Genomic DNA, 23,075 nt, shown 5'->3' with positions numbered 1-23,075 from the left:
AAAAGGGAGGAGGGATGGGGGAGCAGGAAGAGAGAAAGAACAGATACTTAGTCATGGGGAGGTGGGAGGTAGAAGCATGGAGTGGTGGGAGAGCCAAAAAAGAAGTGAGAAAAAAAGTGGGAGGAAGTGGAGGAGAAAAAAAAGCACAGAAAGGAAGAGACACAGAGAGGGAGTCAAGCACACACAACAACAAGACAACAAACAGAAGGGACAGGATGCAGCAACAAATAAACATGGAGCCATGGCAGGAGGTGGCGGCGATGTGTCCGCGCTTGTTGTGCGAGATTTCTGGAGTGTAGGTGTTGTGTAAACTGATGAGGCTGTGTGTGTTGGGCTTGTACAGTTACTCTCAAAAATTGAGCAAGTGAGACAGTGAGGATCTTTTTTTCTGCCAACAAGCTGGATCACCAACTGGATCAACATTTGCTTGTTGAATGAGCAATTTAAAAGTGTTGCATTGAGCAACACAAATGAGTTCACAGCATGAGGCAACTTGGATGTATTGTCAAGACCAGAGTTGATGTTATACATTATTTGGGGAAATGCAACATCAGTCAGACGCAACCTGTCTCAGCAAATTGGAAGTCAGTTCAAGACACTAAGAAGTCAAAAGAACAGCTTTTAAAAGAATCAGCGTTTGACCTTTTCTTTCAAAACTTGTCATGTAAGCCTCTCTGTTTTGTAAGACTTCAACACGGCTAGTATCTCTTGAAGGTTATGTTAAATCAAATCTGTGCCAATTAAATCTAAAATCTTGTGTCTAAAGCAGTGGCGGCTGCTGGTCAGTGAAGGAGGGGAAGCTCATTTTTTTCCAGCCTACATTATAAATTTGTCTGTTTATTTAATCATAAATTCCACCCTCCGTTGCTTTTCCAAAAACTGATCTGTGACCCTGTCGTACCAACCAGGTGTTTTTTCCAGGGATTTTACCAGTGTTCTCTCAAAGGCCAGCAGAGCTAGACTGCTTAAACAGCCTTGGCCCATTGTGTAGCGGGTGTAAGACTTGAGCCGCTTTAAACAGGAGAAGCTCCTCTCTGCAGAAGGTGCTCCGGTGGAGGGTTATACTTCAAGATTGCTGACTGGCTCATTTCACTGTCAATCAAAAAGGGATTCTGCCTCAGACAAATCATTCAATCATCATGCAGAAGCCGAGCGTCCAGCCCAGCCCACTGCCTCATAGACCCCTAGAGACGCTCAGTGTCCGATGGGTGGGACACAGTGGAACAACCCACTCTACGCTTCCCCGCTGAAGTCAGAAGACGCTCAGCGTCTGACTGCATTAATGCGCTGAGATGCTGCGGGATGAATGAGAAGAAGGTGGAGCCAGTTACCTGTGATAGGTAGCTGATTCTGAACAAAAGATGAAGGAATCCTACCGCGTATTTTGTCAATGAAATGTACACACAGCAGTACAAATCACCGCTTTTTTGGAGGACATTTCGGGGGAAGCTGAGCTTCCCTTGCAGTCTTAGAGCATTCGCCACTGGTCTCAAGTCCTTTTCCCCCTCTTCTTTTTATTACAACATTTAGTAACCTAAGGACAGTGATTTTTGCCCAATGTCAGCAAAAGTATTTGATTTCTAAGAAGCTCACCAAGCAAGTCTGTGGCACTCAAGTGCAAGGCCAGATGTCTATAAATCAAATACCTTTAAACTCTAACATAAAACACAAACTTTTAAGAAAAAAGTTTAGACTTTAAATACTCTTTGTAAATAGATCAATGCACATTTTGATGCCCTATGAAGTGTCTGATGCATTAAAAGTGGTGTATAATTAAAACTACTGATGTGCTCAGAGAGATCAAATGTTTTGGGGATTTTTTTTTGTTGGTTTTGAAAAGAATAAATTAGATGTTTATTTTCATTTGTGTATTTTGCACAAAAAGTCAATAGAGATACATTAGAGAAAAAAAAGAGAATATTATTGATAGAGAGGGGCTATAGTGCCAAAACCTCCAACAGTGTTGTCTGGGAGCTCAGCTGAGAACACCCAGGTTTTATTTCTGAGGTGAAGCTTTTATCCAGTAACTTTTTTTAGCATCATTCTTTCATTTACCTCAACAGTCATATCATTTTCTGAAGACTTATTTTCTTTTTAACTGGTGGCGGTTTTTAGCCTTTTTTAAATTGTTAGATTTTCTTCTGTTACTTTTGTAGTTTTAATTTCATCCTCTCTACATTTCTCTTGTATTTTAATTTCTATTTTTAAAGCACTTTGTAACCCTGTTTTGAAAAGTGCTACCTAGATAAATTTTGTTATCATTATCATTACATCCAACTTGGTTGCAAGTTTTATTAAGAATGAATAAAAGAGGAAAGAAAGCATACCTTTCAACCAGTTTTGAGTAATAAAATCAAGAATTGGGTAAGAAACAGAAGGTATATCAAACTGTCTTTTTAGCTTTGACCCAATCCAGAAAATATTTAATTATACCAGATGAGTATGACAGGGTTTCTGATTTAAAAGCTCTACTTGAAGGTTTGTCTTTATGACATCTGATTTCAAGAAACATAAGAATTTGTTTTGGAAATATCTGTGGATAAGAAGTTTTATTTCCTCAAAACATCATCCACTCTCAACCAGAAACTTCACCGGTGAACAGAAGTTGAACAGACATTTAATTTCACTGCTCTATAACCGGATTATGACTGGCTTCACTATGATCTCAGAATCAACACCTGAGGCTTGAAAGGATGACCTGAATGTGGAAATATCAAATGAGGAGCGGGGTGCAGTCTGCAGAGACGCCTGAGCACAAACAGCCACAAATTTTCCATAAACTTGCTCATTTTAGCTGGCTGATGTGTGCCGCTTTGACAATGGAACCAAAAATATGTAACTGTAGCAAAAAAAAGACAAGATATAAGATAAAATAGTAATATACACTCACCGGCCACTTTATTAGGCACACCTGTTCAACTGTTCGTTAATGCAAATTTCTAATCAGCCAATCACATGGCAGCAAATCAATGCATTTAGGCATGTAGACATGGTCAAGATGATCTGCTGCAGTTCAAACTGAGCATCAGAATGGGGAAGAAAGGTGAATTAAGTGACTTTGAACGTGGCATGGTTGTTGGTGCCAGACAAGCTGGTCTGAGTATTTCAGAAACTGCTGATTTACTGGGATTTTAACCCACAACCATCTCTAGGGATTACAAAGAATGGTCCCAAAAAGAGAAAATATCCAGTGAGCAGCAGTTCTGTGGGTGAAAATGCCTTGTTGATGCCAGAGGTCAGAGGAGAATGGCCAGACTGGTTCCAGCTGATAGAAAGACAACAGTAACTCAAATAACCACTGGTTACAACCGAGGTCTGCAGAAGAGCATCTCTGAACACACAACACGTCCAACCTTGAGGCAGATGGACTACAGCAGCAGAAGACCACACCGGGTGCCACTCCTGTCAGCTAAGAACAGGAAACTGAGGCTACAATTCACACAGGCTCACTAAAAACTGGACAATAGAGGATTGGCAAAACGTTGCCTGGTCTGATGAGTCTGGATTTCTGCTGCCACATTTGGATGGTAGGGTCAGAATTTGGCATTAGCAACATGAAAGCATGGATCCGTCCTGCCTTGTACCAATGGTTCAGACTGCTGCTGGTGGTGTAATGGTGTGGGGGATATTTTCTTGGCTCACTTTGGGCCCCTTAGTACCAAATGAGCATTGTTTAAACACCACAGCCTACCTGAGTATTGTTGCTGACCATGTCCATCCTTTTATTAGCACAGTGTACCCATCTTCTGATGGCTACTTCCAGCAGGATATCGCATCATGTCAAAAAGCTGGAATCATCTCAGACTGGTTTCTTCAACATGACACTGAGTTCACTGTACTCAAATGGCCTCCATAGTCACCAGATCTCAATCCAATAGAGCTCCAATAGAGGAGACTCTCATCATGGATATGCAGCCGACAAATCTGCAGCAACTGTGTGATGCTATCATGTTAATATGGACTAAACTCTCTAAGGAATGTTTCCAGTACTTTGTTGAATCTATGCCACGATGGATTGAGGCAGTTCTCAAGGCAAAAGGGGGTCCAACACGGTACTAGTAAGGTGTACCTAATAAAGTGGCCGGTGAGTGTATACAAAAAATGAGGTGTTCTCTTTCATTTTAGGAATATTTCTCTTATCTCTGACTCATCGACTGAGAGGAATAAATCATCTTACATAACTCTCATTAGTCTTCTTAGTTAAATGCTGGTTTTAGTCTTTCAGGGAATTTTCTCTTAATGAGGAATATAAAACAACAGTAGTACTACCCTTTAACCTTTATTTCTATCCCATTACCTAAAAGAAAATTATTATCTTATTGTTTGCACCTTCACCCCTCTCACCTGTAGGTGCTTGACAGTGAAGACCACGGGTTCAGACAGGTAAACCTTATTGCTCTCCTTATTAATGGATGCTGTGATCACGGGGGAGTTGACGATCACAGAGTAATTAGGGTAGACGGCCTCGCTGCTCAGTCTGACGCTGGCATTCTCTGTGGACAGGTAGGCACCCAAGTTCCTGTACAGGACGAAGGCCATCCTGATCTCACCTGTAAGGAGACACAGGAACAAAGAGAAGGGTGCGCTTGATAATTGCTGGATTAAACAATGATGACAGGAATAGACAGAGGATGGGAAAAAAAAGATAGAATGAGGGAGGAATATTGTAAGTAGGTTAAACAAAGAGAGGGAGAAAGATGGAGAGAAAGAAGGGGTTGTTCATGTCATACAGAGAGGGAGAGGGAGAGGGGGAGTGTGAGATTTTTCTCCTACCGTTTCTGCCGTGCTGTTTGAGAGTGCTGGCTGACAACTGGATGGAGTTTCCGTGTAGCTCTGACTGAGGGAATGTCAGGTCGGCCAGGTTCCCATCCGTGCTCAGCCTGGCCACTTCCAGCTCTGTTACACACACACACACGCACGCACACACACACATGAACACACAAAGTCCAATGTCAAGTCTCAGCACAGCCCGTTGCATCAGGTTTGTTTTGCAGCCTCTTGTAATAACTGTGTTTTTTCAGTAAGTGCTTTGCAGCAGAACACGAGCATGAATCCTGCAGCCGTTTCTGGCTCCTTCTTAACAAAGAAAAAGAAAAAGCTGACATGCATCAAAGTGAAATAACTTGGATTCTTATACTAAAAAGCCAAGCATGTCTTCAGGCAAGCAGTCCAGCACATGGAGGTAGATAATCCGCTCTGCGTTGTATTGTGGGAATCTAATTTTCATCATCCTGGTTCGTTAGCGCATCCCCGATTACGGCCGTGTAATGTATTAGATAAAGTTTCTAATTAAGGACTAATTATACCTTTGGAGTATCGCTATCTTGTGCTTCCCAGTGATTTGGTGATTTAGACACTGCTTTCATGGAGAAAACAGCTCCCTGATCAAATAAACAACACAAGGACATGCTCAGATGGAAATGAGAGCAGAGGAGGAGGAGGAGGAGGAGGAGGAGGAGTGGGAGAAGAGGGTAAAAGGAAAGCAAGTTGAGGTCGAGGAGAAGCCTTGAAAGAGGTAAAAATAAAAAGAGAAAAAATAGAGTGAGAGGAGGAGAAGGCAGAGGAGATGTGAAACACGCAGATACATTGAGAGGAAAAGGCCGGAGTGGTGATAGGTAGAGGGGAGACTACGCTCTCTTGCAGAGTGCAACAGATAGGGTGCAAAGGCGAGAGATACTGAGGTCTGGGAGAAGAAACGGAGGCAGAGTGAGGCCAGCAGACACAAACACAGACACTGATAATATGCAAATACTGGCATAAGGAAAGAGAAACACTGGTTAAGTGTTCCTGACTTCCACCAGAGCCAAAATAAATGTCCGAGCTGTGTACACACACAAAACAAACACCATCCCACCCACCCACTCCTGTGCACATGCACACACACATTCACGCCCACACACAGCAGGGTATTAAAATACACTGAGTTTAATCTAATTAAAGCATCCCTGTCATGACAATCCTCCTCCTTACAAACACACTTCTTCATTATCATTATCACACACACACACTGTGTTATTCTTCTAAATCACTGTTTTGACTCCAATAATAACACTGATTGTTCATCTGCTTAGAACACAGTCACACACACACAATCTCACACCATCATATCACCTACAGTAGCTGCACTAGCTTCTTAAAAATGCGTCACTCAAATAATTTATTCCGATCGCTCGCTTTGCTCAGAGAAGACAACAGGGGGTCTTAAAATGTGCAATGAAGAAAGTGGAGAAGAAGAAGAGAGGGAAGTGAGGATAAGAGAAGTATAAAAAAAAGAGATGAGAGGCAGTATAGGGCCGGTTATGAATAAAAGGAAGAGATAATCACGCTGGATCTGCCCACTGGATTAGCTGGGAGGGAAGATTAACGGCACAGAAAGGAGAGGAACGCAGAGACAAAAATTTCCACAAAAAGATAATTTCCTGATTTAAGTTCTTCAGAAATGTGCCTAGCCTACATCTTGATCACTGTTTATGTAACGTTATTTATGAGGCGCATTAAGAAGAGAAGAAATAATTTCAGTCTCAAATTACATAATGAGGAAATCTGTAGGATGGCAGCTGGAGAGAGTCGACATTTTTACTTAAGCTCAAGTGGGAATAACGCACACCATGATGCTCCAACTGACTTGGTGAACCTGTCTCGACTGTCTGTGATAGCAAACGCTCGGAAATGTTATCACCGTGTCGTGAGGCTTAAATAACTGTGATTTCATTGCCTAGTGATGTGAAAGTGAGCAAAAGAAACCCCTTAGAGCATAATTTAACATTCCACCACCACCATCACCCTCAAGCATGCAGTCGTCTTCTTCTTCTACTGCTCCTCCTCCTCCTCTACCATGACTTCATTCCTGACTGAGCAGCATAGAAGAGAATCCTGAGGAGATAGCATGTGCTGGAAATTTTGAAGAAAATCAAATGAAAAGGAGAGTAAACAGGAGGATAATCAAAGGAAACATAAGTGAGTGCAACTCGCTGGTCTGGGTGTGCATGAAACGACGGCTCATAGATGTATCATCGTCCAAAGGCATGAAAAGCAAAGTGGTTTTTCTCTCTCCAGTATTTTTGCCTTATTCCACGGCCCAATGATGAGGGGATCAGTGCGAGAAGATGAGAGGAGAGATGATGGAAGGAGGGGGAAGCAGGAGACGGGAGGAAAGTGATGTGCACATCGCCATAATAACTAGCTTTGTTCTGCTTTGTCAATTCCGCCTACAAGTGGAGGAAAGAAAATACGGGAAAAATAAAAAATAAAAAATGAATATCTCTGGCAAGTAATTCAGCCCTGCCTCTGAAGCCTCAAGGCCGATGTTTTCCTGCTTTTTTTATACAAACAAGGATGCATCTCTGTGGATTTGACCCCTCAAAGCCTCGCACACAACAGCTTGGCCCTTACGCCATGACCTCTCTTTGACAGCTTTACCAGAATAATATACATAATAGAAGAGGCCACTCAGGAGCTGTACAGCTGTGAATACATAAACTCTGGCGTACATGTGCTGCTTAGGTTATGAATTGTTTTTAATGTTTGTGTCATATTAGAGCCGCACAGCTGTAAAGACTAAAGTCGGACATTTTCACAAATTAATCCTTTGTCTTAATTGATAGCTTCAAGTATTGAAAGAGTTAGAGCTTAAGGTTCAGGGTTGAGTCAAGAAAAGCCAGCACGTTGGCGGAAGGCCAGAGGCTGCGTTTTATTTAGAGTGTAGTGGAACTACTCAATATTTTCTCTTAAATTCCTAAGGTTACGATATTATATTTATTCCACTTTGCCCTTTTTAATCAAACCATGTTGATAAAAAAATTGGATAGTGCTGCGGTTCCTTTCATCTTCCTGCTTGCACACTTAGCTACGAGCTGCAAACATACTAAAAAATACAGCAAGAATGAAGCTGTCTTTACTGATGGTAGCAGTCTCTGTTGTCACTCTAAGTTTCTGTTCTTTCTACTAAAGCATAAAACTGTGATGATCTTTACAAAGTAGTTAATAGTAGTTAATAGTAGTCTTCTCATCTCTGTGCTAATTGAGTCCTGAAATTGTAAGACATACGTTTCCAGGTAGAAAACTCCATCCTGCTTTCCTTCAACAGTCAAAAGTAACACTCATTGATTTCTTTCCTGCTTTAAAAATGTTAACAAAGACTGTTTTGACAGTGTGCAGAAACTTTGAGGCTGATGTAGAACCAAAAACCACACCAGTCCAAATAAAGCTGTTTTTTCGAGCAGAAATAAAGATGTTTTAAGCCCGGTACAAAAAAAAAATCACCCCAGTCTAAAAAAGCTCATTTCTCTAGCGGCACACACTTTACAGGGGTGAATGTTTTTAATGCTCAGCAGATCAGAGGGTTTAGTTTGCCCAATCACAGCTCACCTGACTGACAGGTGGGGCACCATGATAACCACATGATCCACCCAGATTTCGGGTAATCAGATCAGGACATCCCTACCAGGGGTTAGAGGCCTGCCTTTTTTTTTCATATTACCTTTATCAAAAGCTGGGTTGAGTTCATCATTTCCAGTTTTGACTTCAAAACGCCACAGCATATACAGATGGGTGACATCACCGAGGCTACATCTATTTGTCATTTTATGGTAGAAAAAACAAAATCTGGAACCTTCAGGTGGTAGTAGTTTTAGATGTTAATAATAACAAAATAACAGTAAAATATTTTGACAATTAAAGTCACATATGCTTTTATAGTTTGCAAAGAAGTCTTAAGTGTTGATTCCACTATGTCACAAAAAACAGATTATCTCCTCACAAGGGAAGCAAACAAAAGACATGAAATTAAAATGTCTGAAGAATACTTCTCGCATCCAGGGGAGCTTTTACACAATGTACAAACTAGGGATGTCACAATCACATTTTTTGCTCCCGATCACATTCTGATTTTTTTATTTTGAGTATCTGCCGATCCTGATATTTCCTGATCCCGATCTTTCAGCAATGCAATAAGAATAAAAAAAAGAAAAAAACTTGTCATAATGACAAACAAAGTTCTATTCTAAAATGAATGATGATGTGCTATCATACACATTTTAATTAAGAACAAGAACTAAGGCCCCAGGCTTTTTCCGAGTCCCTCTCCCCTGATCGTTAAAAAATGACCTCATCAGCCTCGATTCCGATCACGTGATCGGATCGGGACATTCCAAGTACAAACTCATAGTTTCAACTCCTACTGACTGATTGTTTAAAACACCCTGTTTTCTATTTTACAGCGGGCTCAATGACTTTTGAGATTACAAATGCAAGTTATTGATTAACCAATAAGATCTTTTTTAGTACATGAACAGAACCCTGGTGCCATCGGGTCTATACAGAACTTAACTATTATATACACATATATTATACATACGTACACACTGTTCTTGAGTTGCTCCTGTAGTTTCCACCACTTCTTCTCCCACTACCCATTACCATGTACAGATCATGTATGACTAATAGCACATGGAAAGGATGACGGCATCTTTTGCACTTTGAAGTTGAAGAGCGTTCTCTGCTTCTCGTTTGTATAATGAAACATTGATCAGAGGCAGACGGTTCAATAATGCCCACTGTTCGCTCTTACTGTGATGTTACATCAGATTCTTAGATCTTTATAACAGCTTGATCAAGCTTTCTCATTGGGTCAGTGTAATAATAAATTTTAAAAAAGCAGGGAATTCCAGGAACCGTATTTCTATGGATACTGTGATGCTGTAGTTACTGTATTCAGGGGAAGTTAAACAAAACTTTGTACCAAACTGTGCTCTAAACTCCACAATTCAACACCTGCCGAGTGCAGCATTAGCCAACAGCACTTCACAACTGTGTGGCTCCACCAGAGCAAAAAAAGGTTAAGTGCCTTGCTTAAGGGGATCTCAACATGCTCCTTCACAGACTTAAAATCCAACTGAGTTTGCAGGACAGGACAGAGGCAGAAAAGATAAAGAGTACTCACGGATGTTGTCAGTGGTCTCCTGCACGGTGTCAGTCTTGAGGAGGTTGTCAGCTAGCATAAAAGCGCCAGTTTCCACGGTGTCAAGGAGCAGAGTGGCCGAGTGCAGCTGCTCGCTGGTGGGCAGCTCTCTCCACGCCGCCTGGGCTCGTGGCTGCAGCAAATTATTCACAGTCTCCACCATAGCCTGGAGCAGCGGCAGAAACATGGAGGTCAGAAGGAGGAAGCCAGTGCTAACACTTTTATCACTCTCAGTCAATGATGCTAATGTGAAAATTAATGCAAATCCATTCATGGTGTGAATAAAATCCTCACACCGTAACTACTGAAGACAGTAGTCAGTGGGATGCAACACTGAGAATGCAATGACTTTTCATTTATCATGTTGATAAGTCATGACAACAAATAATGATAGCAATGCAAATGGGGCATTCCCATGCAGGCACAAAAAAGGTAAGACACAGAAGCTGTTAAAGACAAGGTGCAATTCTTAAGTTGCGAGCTGCACTTTCAAGTTCATTAGCACATTTTCCCACAAAATTGTCCTTAAAAGGGTTGTTTTGATAGAAAATCCATCACAGATGTTCTGAAAAAGAAAAAAAAACTAAGCTAATTAGCTGATTGCAATCACCAAGTGTCTACACCCCCAAACCTGGTTCATTTTTTTTTTAAAGCAACAGTCTTATCTTAAGTTGGAAAACTTGTGCTTGAGGGAGTGAGAAGAAATTAGAGTTTTATCAGATAATGTCTGCTGGGTCACATCCAGCCGCGCAGAGCAGCTCTGAATCCAAAAATATTACCAAACTGAGAAGAGTTGGCTCGCATAGATGAAATGTTCTCAGTGAAACAATACTTATTTTGTCTCCAGCTCACATTCTTTTATGCTCCTAAGAATTCACCTTCTCATTTTCAGTCATGAACACCACACTCACACACACTCGCACACATCTTTCAGAAGACCCTGGGAGAGATAAAGAAACACAGAGAAAAAGAGAGCGCCGAGGAAGAGGGAGAGGGGGAGAAGAAGGGGAGAGCCATGGGAGAGCGATAAAACAGTCCAGTGAGTCCATGGTGACAGGCATCCGCTGGGAACAAGGGAGGCGGAAAAGCGAATACAGGTGCTATCAAACACACACATCTCACACTCCTTTCTGTCTCTTTATTTTCTCTTTCTCTTGCTCTGACTATAAACCGCCCTTTTTCCACAAACGGGCTCTCATCCCTCACATTTCTCTTTCAACATGTATCTCTCTTGAGGTAGGTGGATGGAAGAGTGGAAAAAGAGAAACACAGGTGTCATTATACAAGAAAAGGGGTCTCAGACGGGGAATTGCAAGGGCAAGAAGGAAGAGGAAGAGACATCAGTTTTTTGGCTTCCACACAACTACCATTTGACTTTCTTTTCTTCCTCTTTTACTCAGAGCGACGTCAGCAGAATAACAACAAGACACGATTCTTCTGGAAACTGTGTTTATGTGCGTAGTTTGAGCAGGAAAGCCTGTAACACTGTAATGATGACTCATGGAAGTGTTTGTGGCATGTGTTACAAAACGTGCAGTCGGCCTCTGGAAATGGAGCTAATCCTACCTGTTTATTTTGGGAGTGTGATTCCTACGTTGATACAGTATATCACGCATGAAATGGATGCTTTGCCAACAAGCTAATATGATAATATTACGTCCTCTTTTAGTGCAAGCAGCTAATTAGTTTGGATGCATATCAGATGAGTTTGGTGGGGGCTACATGTAAACAAAAACTAATTAATCCACTTCTCCAGCAAACAACCAGGGACTGGATATGAAGCATATTGTACACACAGGTACTGTATACACACATGAGCAGCTTATTCCATTAGCGTCTTATCATTTAACCTCATTGAAAAGTACAAGCATCAAAAGTGGGAGAAAAGGAAACCTCTAAGTTACAATAACGTCTGTTTTGGTTTAGTGTTTTAGCAATTAAAAAAAAATTGAGGTATAAAATTTGGCACAAAAAAGTCAGACCCGAAACACAAGAATCAAAAGATAGGCAAGATTAGGCAAATAAAAATCAATACAGTATTGTCAGATTAAAACAATTTTTGAGGATCAAATCTTTTTTCTGTTTAAAAAAAAAAGGAAATTAAGAAGAAAATTCAGTGAAATAAAGCATATTTTTAAAGATTTTTTAACATTACCGTGCAAGATCATCTTTTAGGTCAAAGCAATTCACTTAACGTTTATTAAATGTAAATACATGCATAAATCAGGCACTAGTGGAACCAGTATTTATTAGGGCTGGGACAATATGCTACTCTTGTGATTCGATTCTTTTGAGATTTTTGAGGTGCCGATTTTATTTAAATTGTGATTCTTCGATTTTTATGATTTTTGGGGATTTTTAGTTTGCTTTTTTAACACCAGACCACGGGAAACAATTAAATGATAATGTCCACAGATTATATCAGGAGCCATATTTTCCTATAAAATTCACATCATGTAAGTCAGACAGAAACATTTCAACCTTTGCTGGAGAAAAGTGGTAACTTTTTTCCAATCCAGTTCAAAAACAAAGACTGAAATGAAGAATTTGAAATTGATAAAAAAATAAACCAACGATTTTTTGACAAAGAATCCTGATTTTGGTATTGCCAAACAAAATCCTGATATATCGATTTTTGGTTTTGTCTCCCACCCCTAGTATTAATCATTAATACCAAAAAAATCAGAATAACCTGTAGTTTGTTAGTCAATAACAAATCAATCTTAGTTAAACTCTGTGTAGCCTCTTTGGTGATCTCAAGCAGATTCACTGCTCTGAGCGTGGACACTATTCCAACCCACCATTTGGCTCCATGCTCCGTCAAATTTATCAACAATTTGGGAGCAGCTGCTTAGACAACATATTTCTTGGTAGCTTGACTGTTGCGCAGCGTCCCTTAATGCCACACTGTTATCCTAAAATCTGCATCATGACTTCGCATCAGTTGTTGAATAACTCGCCTACTTTTGAGTTACATTGTTCTGGATGATCACAGTGTCCCTCTTTCATTTCTCCCCTGCTGGGACTCTGCTTGAGTGACAGCTGGTCCCAGTCATGAGAGGTACGCTCATTTTTCAGATGAGTGGCTGTTGTCTACTGTGTCGAATGAACATTGGCATCCAAGGTTTAGAGCACACAACCCTTACTTTTGTTTTTGTTACATTTTTTGTCCTTTTATGCCTTTTAATTGGACAGCAGCCAGAGTAGGAAATTGGGAAGAGATTAGGTGAAAGGGCAAAGGTTGGAATCAAACTCATGACCACCTGCCTTGTACACTTTATCCTATTACACTGAGCATGCCATTCAACTACTCCCAAACCAGCACGTCCCACATTTATCATGGAATAAGGTCATCTTGCATCTTGGTTAGTACAGCAAACAAGTTAAAAAATATTTTAATAACCTGTAAATTGTTTGTCTTGTTGCTGATTTTCTGTTGTGTTTGCAACGTATGACAGTATAACAATGCTTCAGGTTGAGGTATGGACTGTTACTTGGACGAAATTATATAAAGATTTGATTTTGACTTGAAGAAAAGGTTTTGGGAAACTTCTGCTCAGCACAGACATCTTAAAAAAAAAGAACAAGTAATTGACTAACTTGAAAATAATTACCATGATAATAGAAATGAGATAAGTCCTCACTTGTGGTCTGACAATTGAAAGACAACCAATAACAGTTTGTAATCATTTCAGCTGCTGCTTGCTAAATTGTAATTTTATCGTATTTTTTAACATTGGTCTGATAAACAAGCAATTTGTGTTTCCTTGCGCAAATGGAAATTGCAATTTGAATCCTTGACACTATTTTGTTACTTTTTCAATCAATTATCCGTTGAAGACTTAACTTTAACTCTCTGAGCCCAACCTGAACCACTCTTTATTTGGGTTAAAGCATTGTGAGTAGTCCCACAATACAGTGAAACTGTATAAAAACAGTAGGTTTAAAGCTTTACAGGAAAATGGGTTGTAAAGTATGATTGTTTGATTGCTGGACATCTGAAAGGCTGCAGCATTTACAGGTTTCTTGAAATAATGAGGTGAGTGCCATTATGACAGACCTGAGTGGCTGAGAAACTGGAAAAAAAACAAGTCAGTTTTTTTTTTTTTTGAATCCTGATGTACATAATAATGCTTAAAGTGCATTTGGCTGGATCTAGCTGTAGGACGAACAGCTTCTACCGTAGAAATAATTATACTCTCTGGTGTTTGTGCTGCAGGAGACTTGCCTGAAGAAGTCCATATGCTCTGACATATGCTGGCTGTACATACAATGCATTTGTTTAATGTGCAGGTATGTGTTTTCGTAGTGTATAGAATGCATGTGTGCTCTTAAGAGCTTTGGCATTAAAATGTGTGTCCGGGCGTGAGTGTGTGTGAGTGTGTGAGCTTGCACAAGGGGCTGGGGGAAGCATTGCAGTGCATCATTCTGCTCCACTTGCTTTACAGTAGCAGTGCAGGCAACAGAAAGGGACAGGGACAGAGGATGCTCTGTAGGCACGACAGATATGACAGCGGTGGCGCTGCTTCCCGGTCCCTCATGCTAGTGGGGCTGCTCCTTCACTTTGATGTGCATCAGATAACCCCTCTTTTCTACTCTCATTAAACCTTTCATTGCTTTTTATTGAACTTTTGATTATCTAACAATTTCAATTTCGTATAATTTTTTCATTGAAAGTTAATTCGCTGGCGCTGAGATTGCATCTGTGAAGGAGAGATAGGTAAGGAGAAGAAGGGGTGTGATTTCCTTGAGGTCCAGAAATCTCCACATCAGAAACTCAAAGATGGAATAAATGTGTTTGTGTGTGTGTGTGCGTGCATGACTGTGTGTGTGTGTGTCGTTTGGTGTGCCTGAAAGCTCTTATGCCGTTGGTGACATTTCTATCTGCACAAGTATGAGGACTTGAGGGCTAAAATGGAGACAGGTTTTTTAGGGGTCTTCAAAGAGGAGTGAGAGACTCTGCACAGACAGATAAGGGTGTCATTTAAGTGTGTGTATGTGTGTCTATGTAATACAGGCATGTGCATCTGTGTGCATGTACCCACATCGTGCACGCACACACGCACCAGTAAATGGGGCAGAAGTGAGATGCTTTGAAGCGTTGGGGTAATCCAGCGTAAACAGCAGCAGGAAGACAGACTAGAGCTGGGCTGTTCTACTACTCCCAGCTACATCCAGGCACACGCACAAGCACGTGTGCATGGATAATGTACAGTATGTGGATACTCATGCACACCAGGACACACTCTGAGAAATGACAGGGTTGGGATGTAAGGAGTATGGACAGGGGCGAGAGGAGAAGAAAGAATAGTTTTCTTCTCTCTTTTGCCTGCTTGGATAAGCTCAGAGAAGAGTGCGTGTTTTTCAAAATGTTTTCATCAGACGAGCAGGCTTATCTGTCAGCTGTTGTTGGAGTTTGTCTTCCCTGACAGGACGAGTTTGCAGCTAAATCAGGCTTTAAATTCACAGCATGCCGTGTTCTGACCCGTCATCCATAAATAGAGGGCAAATTAGACATTGTCATTGAGCATCACTGTCTCCTTGCTGCCCCTTTTATTGTTTTTCTCCGACTCATATTCCACTTGTGTTTCTGCGACTCTCATCTCTTCCCTTCCCTTTTCCTCCCCCTTTCCCTCCCTTTCTCTCTTCCACAGTTTCTACCTTGCAGATTCAACCCTCCCTCCATCAATCCAACCCTACAGCATCAAAGCCTCTCCACACCACCAACTTCATCATGAATAAATTGCCAATTTAGTATACATGAAACGAGTCCCCAGTTCCCCAAACGAAGTAAGAGAGGAGGAGGAGGGGTGATGAGTGAGAAGGAGGGAGAAAAAGAGAGGAAGAGAATTCAATTATTTTTTGTCTCTATTAAGAACCCAAACCTCCTGCCCACTCTCTTCACTTGACAATTAGTGCTGTAGATAATTAACGAGGAGAGGGCAGCACCACACCACATCCCTAATCATGCACATTTCTATCTGCCTGAGCAGGGAGACTGTTGGTATAATTTTGTTTCACATAACTAAGGCTAATTACATAATCAATCATTTGCAGCCCCCTGCAGTACCAAAGGTGTGGGGTGTAACGTTTCGATTGTAACCTGTAACCAGCCGTCTGAAAGCTGCTCTTCTTTAAAGCATCGCTGCAGAATTTATTGGATTAAAAAGACATCAAGAAGTCCAATGGTTTTGATGTGACGGCATAAGATCATTGTTGAATATATATTTATATTTTTGTAGCATACACAAGTGTGCATCCCAATGTGTGTATATGTGCGTCAGCTTGCATATATTCCTAAGCCATGTTCTATGATGTGACATTGCTGACTGGTGCTGACGTTAAGACTTTTCAGGGGGGAGTGGAAAAAGGCTGCATCAGGAGAAAAAGAGCGAGCCTATCAAGGGGTGTGCATGTGAGTGTGTGTGAGTGTGAGTGTGAGAGTATGTGTGCGGCGGAGAAGGCAGAATGAGAAAAAGAAAGACTCTGCAGTCCGTCCCGGCACATGGATGAAGAAGGTGGGGTCCTTTGATGTTCTAAATAGGCAGTGTAGCTGACCTGGAACATGCCTGAACAACGTACCTGTGGCATCCACATGAACAAACATCAACACAAGCAGACCAACACGGACGACACACGAGGCAATAATGAGCCACGATCACAAGCTGGTGAAATATTTAAGGCCGTGACCAAGCAATAAGCAGCAGAGTATCCATCATACTCAGTTATTTCTCTCATACAGCAGCAGAGAGGGCATTTTGTTGAATGGAGATGGATAGTAAGTCATTTGTTTGCAGGCAGGACTGTTTACAATTCTGCAGACAGAACTGCAAAATAGATGAGCTATTATTGCTATTGATCAAAGCCTCTTTTCAGTTTCATTTATTTTGAATGTTAAAAAAGAAAGATTAAAAACAAAAGAATGCCAGCGAACCCTTTGAGGAGACTTAAACTTTGTTGGAACAATCCATTTCAGGACAGGAATAAACATTGGTGACAGTCCTCCTCAAAGGGTTTGGATGCAAACAGTGAAACAACCACTGCAGCATACAATTAAAACCCCCCACACAGCATCATCATGTGTGATCACACGCATACATTCAGCCTGCTTTGCGACTACATGCTGACCATGAAAAAAATTGAAAAAAAAAAGTGTGATCATGGAGTTGCAAAGTAATCAACAATACCAGGAAGCAGAAATACCTGTGTGAAAAACCTGCAGGACCTCTCCCTCTTCTGAAGCTGCAAATCCAAACATTTCAGCTGTTAGCGAGATAACACCTCAAATCACGGAGTCACACACTCACACACACATGCACTAGGGAGCAGAAAAGCAGGCACGCCCACTTCACTGTCATAACATTAAAAACTTGCATTGCTGAAATATATTATCACCTTTTTATTCTCTCATGTTTAATTCCTTTTCCCATAACCATCTTTGTTGCATCTGTTTTTCATCAACTTCTTCCTTTTTCGTGCCAGTTGTTTCATTATTTCCTCTGTTCCTCAGTTCCCTTTTGACTCATTCTCTGCATCTACTGTCAAGTGAATTGATGGCATTAATTACAATGCCACTCGTGCGTGATTGGTCACATTCGATTTCCTAACAAAAATTTGCATAATAAGCCAGCATATTACTCAATTAGTTTTTTATAATTGGGCCATTACTGGAATCAGGAGGAATGCTTTTCCCATTCTGCCGAGGACTTTTTCTACACGTTCAACCTTTAACAGGCCATTCGGTCAACAGCCCAACACAGATTAATTGATTCCACTTACACGGGCTCAACTATGTATTCACCGCACATGTGTTAATGAATCCTCTTAAGGGGGAGCACAGGAGATGTAAAGTGAGTCACAAAGAGGCAGGAAAAGGAGAGGCAGTGTCTCAAAGGCTAAAGCTTGAAAGAAAAGTTCTCACGGTATAAGAGGTGGCATAAGCTGTCAATCTGGATGCTAAACCCCGCCTATTACTGTTGACCTCAGCAGAGATCAGAAAACAGTGCCCAGTCCATCAGCTGTTAATTGGCCAACACAGCCAGTCAGCTGTTCCCTGATGATATAACTCACTTTAATTGAAAGCCTATAGGAATAAAGTACAGGACTAAATTCTGTTCCTCACTACCACTGTAGTAAAACAGATCCTTTGTATGCCTGGGATCGAGTTTCCATTAATGTAACCCTGAAGTAAGCACTCAAGCCTGCATGTCAACAGCATCTTCATGGCTGTAGCTCAAAGACTGAAGTTGATTAAACAATGAGCTATGACGTAAAGCTTTTCCCAGGCCTATTTTCAGCTCAAGTACTCTATGTTAAATGAGAAGAAGTCCCAGGGTGAGGGAGAGTTTTACTAAATTCAAGTCCTGATTTGAAAAAGAAGGGAGGAACCCTGCCAAAAACTAAAAGCAGTTATCTATCAACCGTAACGCTGAGCTAAAATTATTACCAAGACAAACACACAAAAGTGGATAAACAATGTCTAAAAGCTGCTATTTTTCATCCAGATGTCTTCAGTGTCATGTATGGTTCTCAGTCAAACTGAGAAACAGTGGCTCTGTAATACTCAAGGAATAAGTCTGAGGAAAACAGTGATTGGTATGTAATTTCTCTCAATTTGCTCTCTATATCATCCCTTTTCCTCTACATTTCACTCAACATGCGCTGACCCAAATAATCCACACTGCAGTACCTTGGTTAGACTGCGGGCGGCGCTGTCCTTTCCCCCAGGGGTGAGGTTCCTCAGCTGTACGTCCAGAAGTTCAACCAGTTGGGCCATGGCACGAACTGTGGATGGAACATCGCCAGGACGCAGAAGCCCTTTGGTCTGTTCTGCCAGCTCCCGAGCCACGATCGCTGCTGTCTCTCCAGAGCGGAGCTGAAAGAGGGGATGGCAGGAAACAAGAGATTTATTCATATTAAATTAAGAACAGAGTGACAGTAAAAAGGGTGTGATTAGTAGAATAAGAGAGTAAGAAAGGGCAAGAGAGGTGAAGGACAGACAAAGTGGAAATCAAAACCAGAGAACATGGAGACGCAAGGAATTATTGTTCAGTTTTTCTCGTTGTTCAGATCAGCCTCTTGAGAATATTATATTAAAATTAAAAAAGCACATCCCCACTGAGGAAGACTTTACCATATTCTTTCCTGTAAAGAAAACCTTTAAAGCATTGTAGCTCATAAGAAAACCCACACAAAGATTCATATAACATGTCATTTGACTGCAAAAGCAACGTTTTGAACACAAACAAGCCTATAATGACGCCTGTTACCCTATCATGATGAGACTACAGCATCAGTGACTGACCTGATTGGACATTTTCTCCGCCTTCAGCCATGGTGGCATGATCCCTCTAATCTCAAACAGTAGTTAGGGTTAACAAATGAAGATGGATGCATGGCCTAAATCTCCTCCTGTGGTCAGTGCGTCTTCATGCATGACAAATTGCTGAAGAGCTATATCCATAGCACTTTGCCTTAAACTGGGGCTCAATGAGAGCCACTAGGGCCAGCAGGGGCATTCAGACTTACTTTCTGCATGATGTGGTTGACCCATGGCGACGTGCAGTTGCTGAGGTCAGGGCCTTGGGGATCCCAGTAGCCCACGTGGGCCACGCACATGTATGTGGCTACGCCTGGAAGACAGGCAAAACAAACAGGGTGAGACAGCGCTGACATTCACCGCGAGACACGGAGACTCCTGGGGCACCTTGGGCTCTCTTTGCAGTTTGCGTGTGTGTGTGCGTGTGTGTGCGACAAGATAAGAACGGCCTTTGTAATATGAGCTAATTTATGAAACAGGTTTGCATATGCCTGCAGACTAAATACATGTACTCTACTAGATATTTTAAGTTCAATAATATAATTAAACAGTATATAAAGATGCATCATATTTCATTTTAATTTACTATTTATCCAATTTCAATCTAAATGTTTGACTTTGCAATAAAGAATGTTTGAATGTTTTCACTTTTAAATCTATCTTTCTTCTATTATTTCAGCTTATAATAGCTGAAACTTCAAGTTGATGCAGAGAAAAGCCACATTCAAATATAACATCCACATACTTCTGCTGGCACAATTTGAAACATAATGAAACAATTACAATGGTATCAAATTAAGAATAATTACATTTTCAAATCTAGTTAAGTATTGTGATTTTACCTGACTGCATTTGATTATGAAAATTGAATTATGTGACACACAACTCTCAAAAAATGTGCTGCACTGTTTGAATTTTTAAACACACAGTTGATACAGAGATTATAGGCAATAAAGTATTTTCCGTTGTATAAATGATGCTGATAAACAGCACTTTTCCATGGTCCAGCCTCACATTGTTCTTGCCATGTGCTGTCTACCCTCTCTTGCAGCTTCCTTACCCAGAGTCCCCACAGGGCATGGCTGCTTGGCTGTCTGGCCTTGCTGCGTCCGGGGCCATGATATGTCTGCCGTCACCCTTGGACTGCAGAAGTCTTGAGGAGGCAGAGCAGGAGGTTGTGGGGCAACAGGAGGGACCTGCTGCACCGGAGGGGAGCGTCCTCCAGCTTTCTGGTTGATATCCGGGATCTGGTTGGTGTCGGATGATGAGCCCCCTGCAGGAATCAGGATGGGCTGGCGGATTGTGGTGGTGGTTCGGTAACGCTGGCCAGGTGAAGTAGTGAGGAGAGGCCGTGGTGTGGTAAAGTAGGGAGGGGAACGAGTGGTGGTGGTGCGGCTGGTAGATGAAGATGAGGAACCACCACCACCGATTGAGCCTCCTCCTCCACCAACTCCTCCTCCTCCTCGGTTTGGAGGCATCATGGGAGGTGGGCGATAGTCTTATGATAAAAGAGAAAAAGAGAAAACACATGAGTTCTTCAAGTGAGAGCCAGGATCCAAACTGTGTTGTGCAGGGTTTTGAGTCCAAACATGACAGGAGTGCCTATGTTTCCTCATGCCAGGACAGTAGTTCAAAATGTACTCCCAAGATAAGAGTTAAAAAGAAGCAAGATCAAGCAAACTGTCTGCTTTTAACATCCAGAGATGTGAGCCATGGCCCACAAGCGTAAATAGTATTATAGTGACAGACACAAACACATTTGCGGGCATTCATTTACACAGAAATAAATTGCTTTGACAAGGGAGTAGCTCATGTTTCTGATGACTTCCCAATGTTAGTCTTTCATCCATCCTCAACGCTGTCATTTGCCAGATATGTCTGCTTTTTCTGCTTTCATAAGCTGGTCCTTATTACAGCAGTTGTAACCAAAATTTGGTGCAGAAAACCACAAGTGTTGGTCCAAAAACAGCAATAAGGTAACTCCACAAAATAACTCAAGAGAGGGCACAAACTGTGATGAACCAACACAAGGGACAGGAACACAGAAGTGACTCTCGCTGCCTAATCTGGCAGAAAAAAACACTGTCATGAATGATTTACAATACCATGACATCACAGAGGCAGGAAGGCCACTAAAATGCATATGACACACTCTTTATTGTCAATATTTCATCGTAAAAAGGCTCAATTATTCACAGCGGCCCTCTTAAGGGGACAGAGATGGAGAATGAATGGATGAGATGAAGGGAAGGGAAAATAACAAAGAGTGTGTTCGTGAAGTGTTACGGTGAACATACGCGTCTCAGTCCACGCGCGGGCACCTCGTTTCTTTTTACTGCATATGGAACAAATCAATACCGCAGCATCCAAGAGATTGTAAAAGGAAGGAATTATCTACAATTTTCCCTTTTTTTTTCCTCAGAAATGTTTTATCAAGTGATTAGAAAGTCATTACCTGTAATAACACAAACAGCTAAAGCCCAATTCAAAAGACGCAGCTTCACTTGATAACACTCTTTGACAAAAGAAGGAACTTTGTCGATACGAACAAAACAAACACTTCCTTTTTTTCTTTTTAATTTTGAGTTCAGTCTTTCTAGTGCATCAAAATAAAATTCGCTTGCAACCCTCTACAGGTGATGATGACTGTTTTATTTGATCTCACTATTCTCCATTTCCAAAGCATGAAGGGTCCCATGAGTAATTAACATAGACTGATTGGTTGAAAACATGAAACATGGCACAATTAGTGATGTCACTCGTTAGTTTTCTGAGGTGACACTCTGAAGCCCTATGGTGTTGGTATCCATCTCTCAACTGAGAAAAAGACAGATAGGAGCAGACCATGCACCCAACCAGTCAGCCAAGCCACAGCCATAGTTCAGCAAAATTTACCCTCAATATCTACAAAAAGGGATGCATCACAAACTGCAACAGCCTGTGCACACGTTTATTTCCGCTGTAAAAAACAAGTGTTAATGGAATCTACTTGGCTTTTGGATTCAGCTTCAAGGTCACTTGAGAAAATCCAGCTTTTTGTACATCAGCATTGGCTTCATTTGTCAAAACTGGAGGCTGCTGTTTGGTATTTAACTCATCGGGAGCCTCTTTGTGGACTTTCTAAAGAACACTTGAAGCCAAGCAAACAGAGAAGATCAGCAAAAAAACTGAAGATGAGGCTGAATTTACAATTTCTAAGCCAAGCAGTAACTTTCATTTGGTTTTCTGGGCAACAAGCTTTCAACATGCTTATACAATTTTAAGAACTGAAGTCCTCAGATGCCGAAAATTCAGCTGTATGTTATTCCTCTAGATCTGTGATTCTCAAATGGGGGTACGTAGGAGTACTGCAAGGGGTACTTGACAGATGAAAATATAAAAGTTGCACCTCACCAAATATTAAAAAAATGTAGTTAAAAACAACTTAATCAACAACATTTTACTTTTATGTCTGTGCAACATCAAATAGGGCACTATTTCCAAATTAGGCACATTCATTTATAAAGTAAAAAATATTACTTGCAAAACCATTTGGACTTACAGCCTCTCTCTGTTGATGTAGGCAGGCGAGCTGGTATATTTGCATGCTAAAAATAGCGCGGCCAGGAGGATAACAGTGGACAGGTGGTTGAAGCGAGACAAATCAGTTAAGTAAAATGAGGTGGATGATGAAGAAACCATCAAAAAAAAAAAGTGATTTTTAAAAACACTCTCAATATCTAGAGGAATATATTCTTTTTGCTCATGTTACTTTCCTGTTTCATTTCTTGAAAAATGTTCTCAGCCATACAAGGGGGT

General features: G+C 41.1%; 1 protein-coding gene across 2 annotated transcripts in view; it reads right to left on the bottom strand.

Moving 5' to 3' along the window:
- The window catches only part of adgrl3.1 (adhesion G protein-coupled receptor L3.1), a 138,600-nt gene that overhangs the window by 33,294 nt on the left and 82,231 nt on the right, over nt 1-23,075 (bottom strand). Inside the window, exons 9-15 of one of the 2 annotated variants that reach the window (XM_074687372.1) lie at nt 20,338-20,775; nt 19,487-19,590; nt 18,648-18,833; nt 17,162-17,200; nt 9,941-10,124; nt 4,774-4,896; nt 4,345-4,550 (exon numbers count right to left, since the gene is read on the bottom strand). In XM_074687372.1, the coding sequence (XP_074543473.1) occupies nt 4,345-4,550; nt 4,774-4,896; nt 9,941-10,124; nt 17,162-17,200; nt 18,648-18,833; nt 19,487-19,590; nt 20,338-20,775 (1,280 nt within the window). The remainder of the gene's footprint in view (nt 1-4,344; nt 4,551-4,773; nt 4,897-9,940; nt 10,125-17,161; nt 17,201-18,647; nt 18,834-19,486; nt 19,591-20,337; nt 20,776-23,075) is intronic. The other variant, XM_074687381.1, reaches the window with a different exon arrangement.

The sequence above is a fragment of the Halichoeres trimaculatus genome, unplaced genomic scaffold, assembly GCF_033239565.1.
Source record: "Halichoeres trimaculatus isolate MK-OKI-2021-1 unplaced genomic scaffold, fHalTri1.1 fHalTri1_scaffold_2, whole genome shotgun sequence".
NCBI classification, from domain to species: domain Eukaryota; kingdom Metazoa; phylum Chordata; class Actinopteri; order Labriformes; family Labridae; genus Halichoeres; species Halichoeres trimaculatus.
The sequence above is the reverse complement of the archived record's forward strand: the minus strand, read 5'-3'. Positions and strand labels throughout refer to the sequence as shown.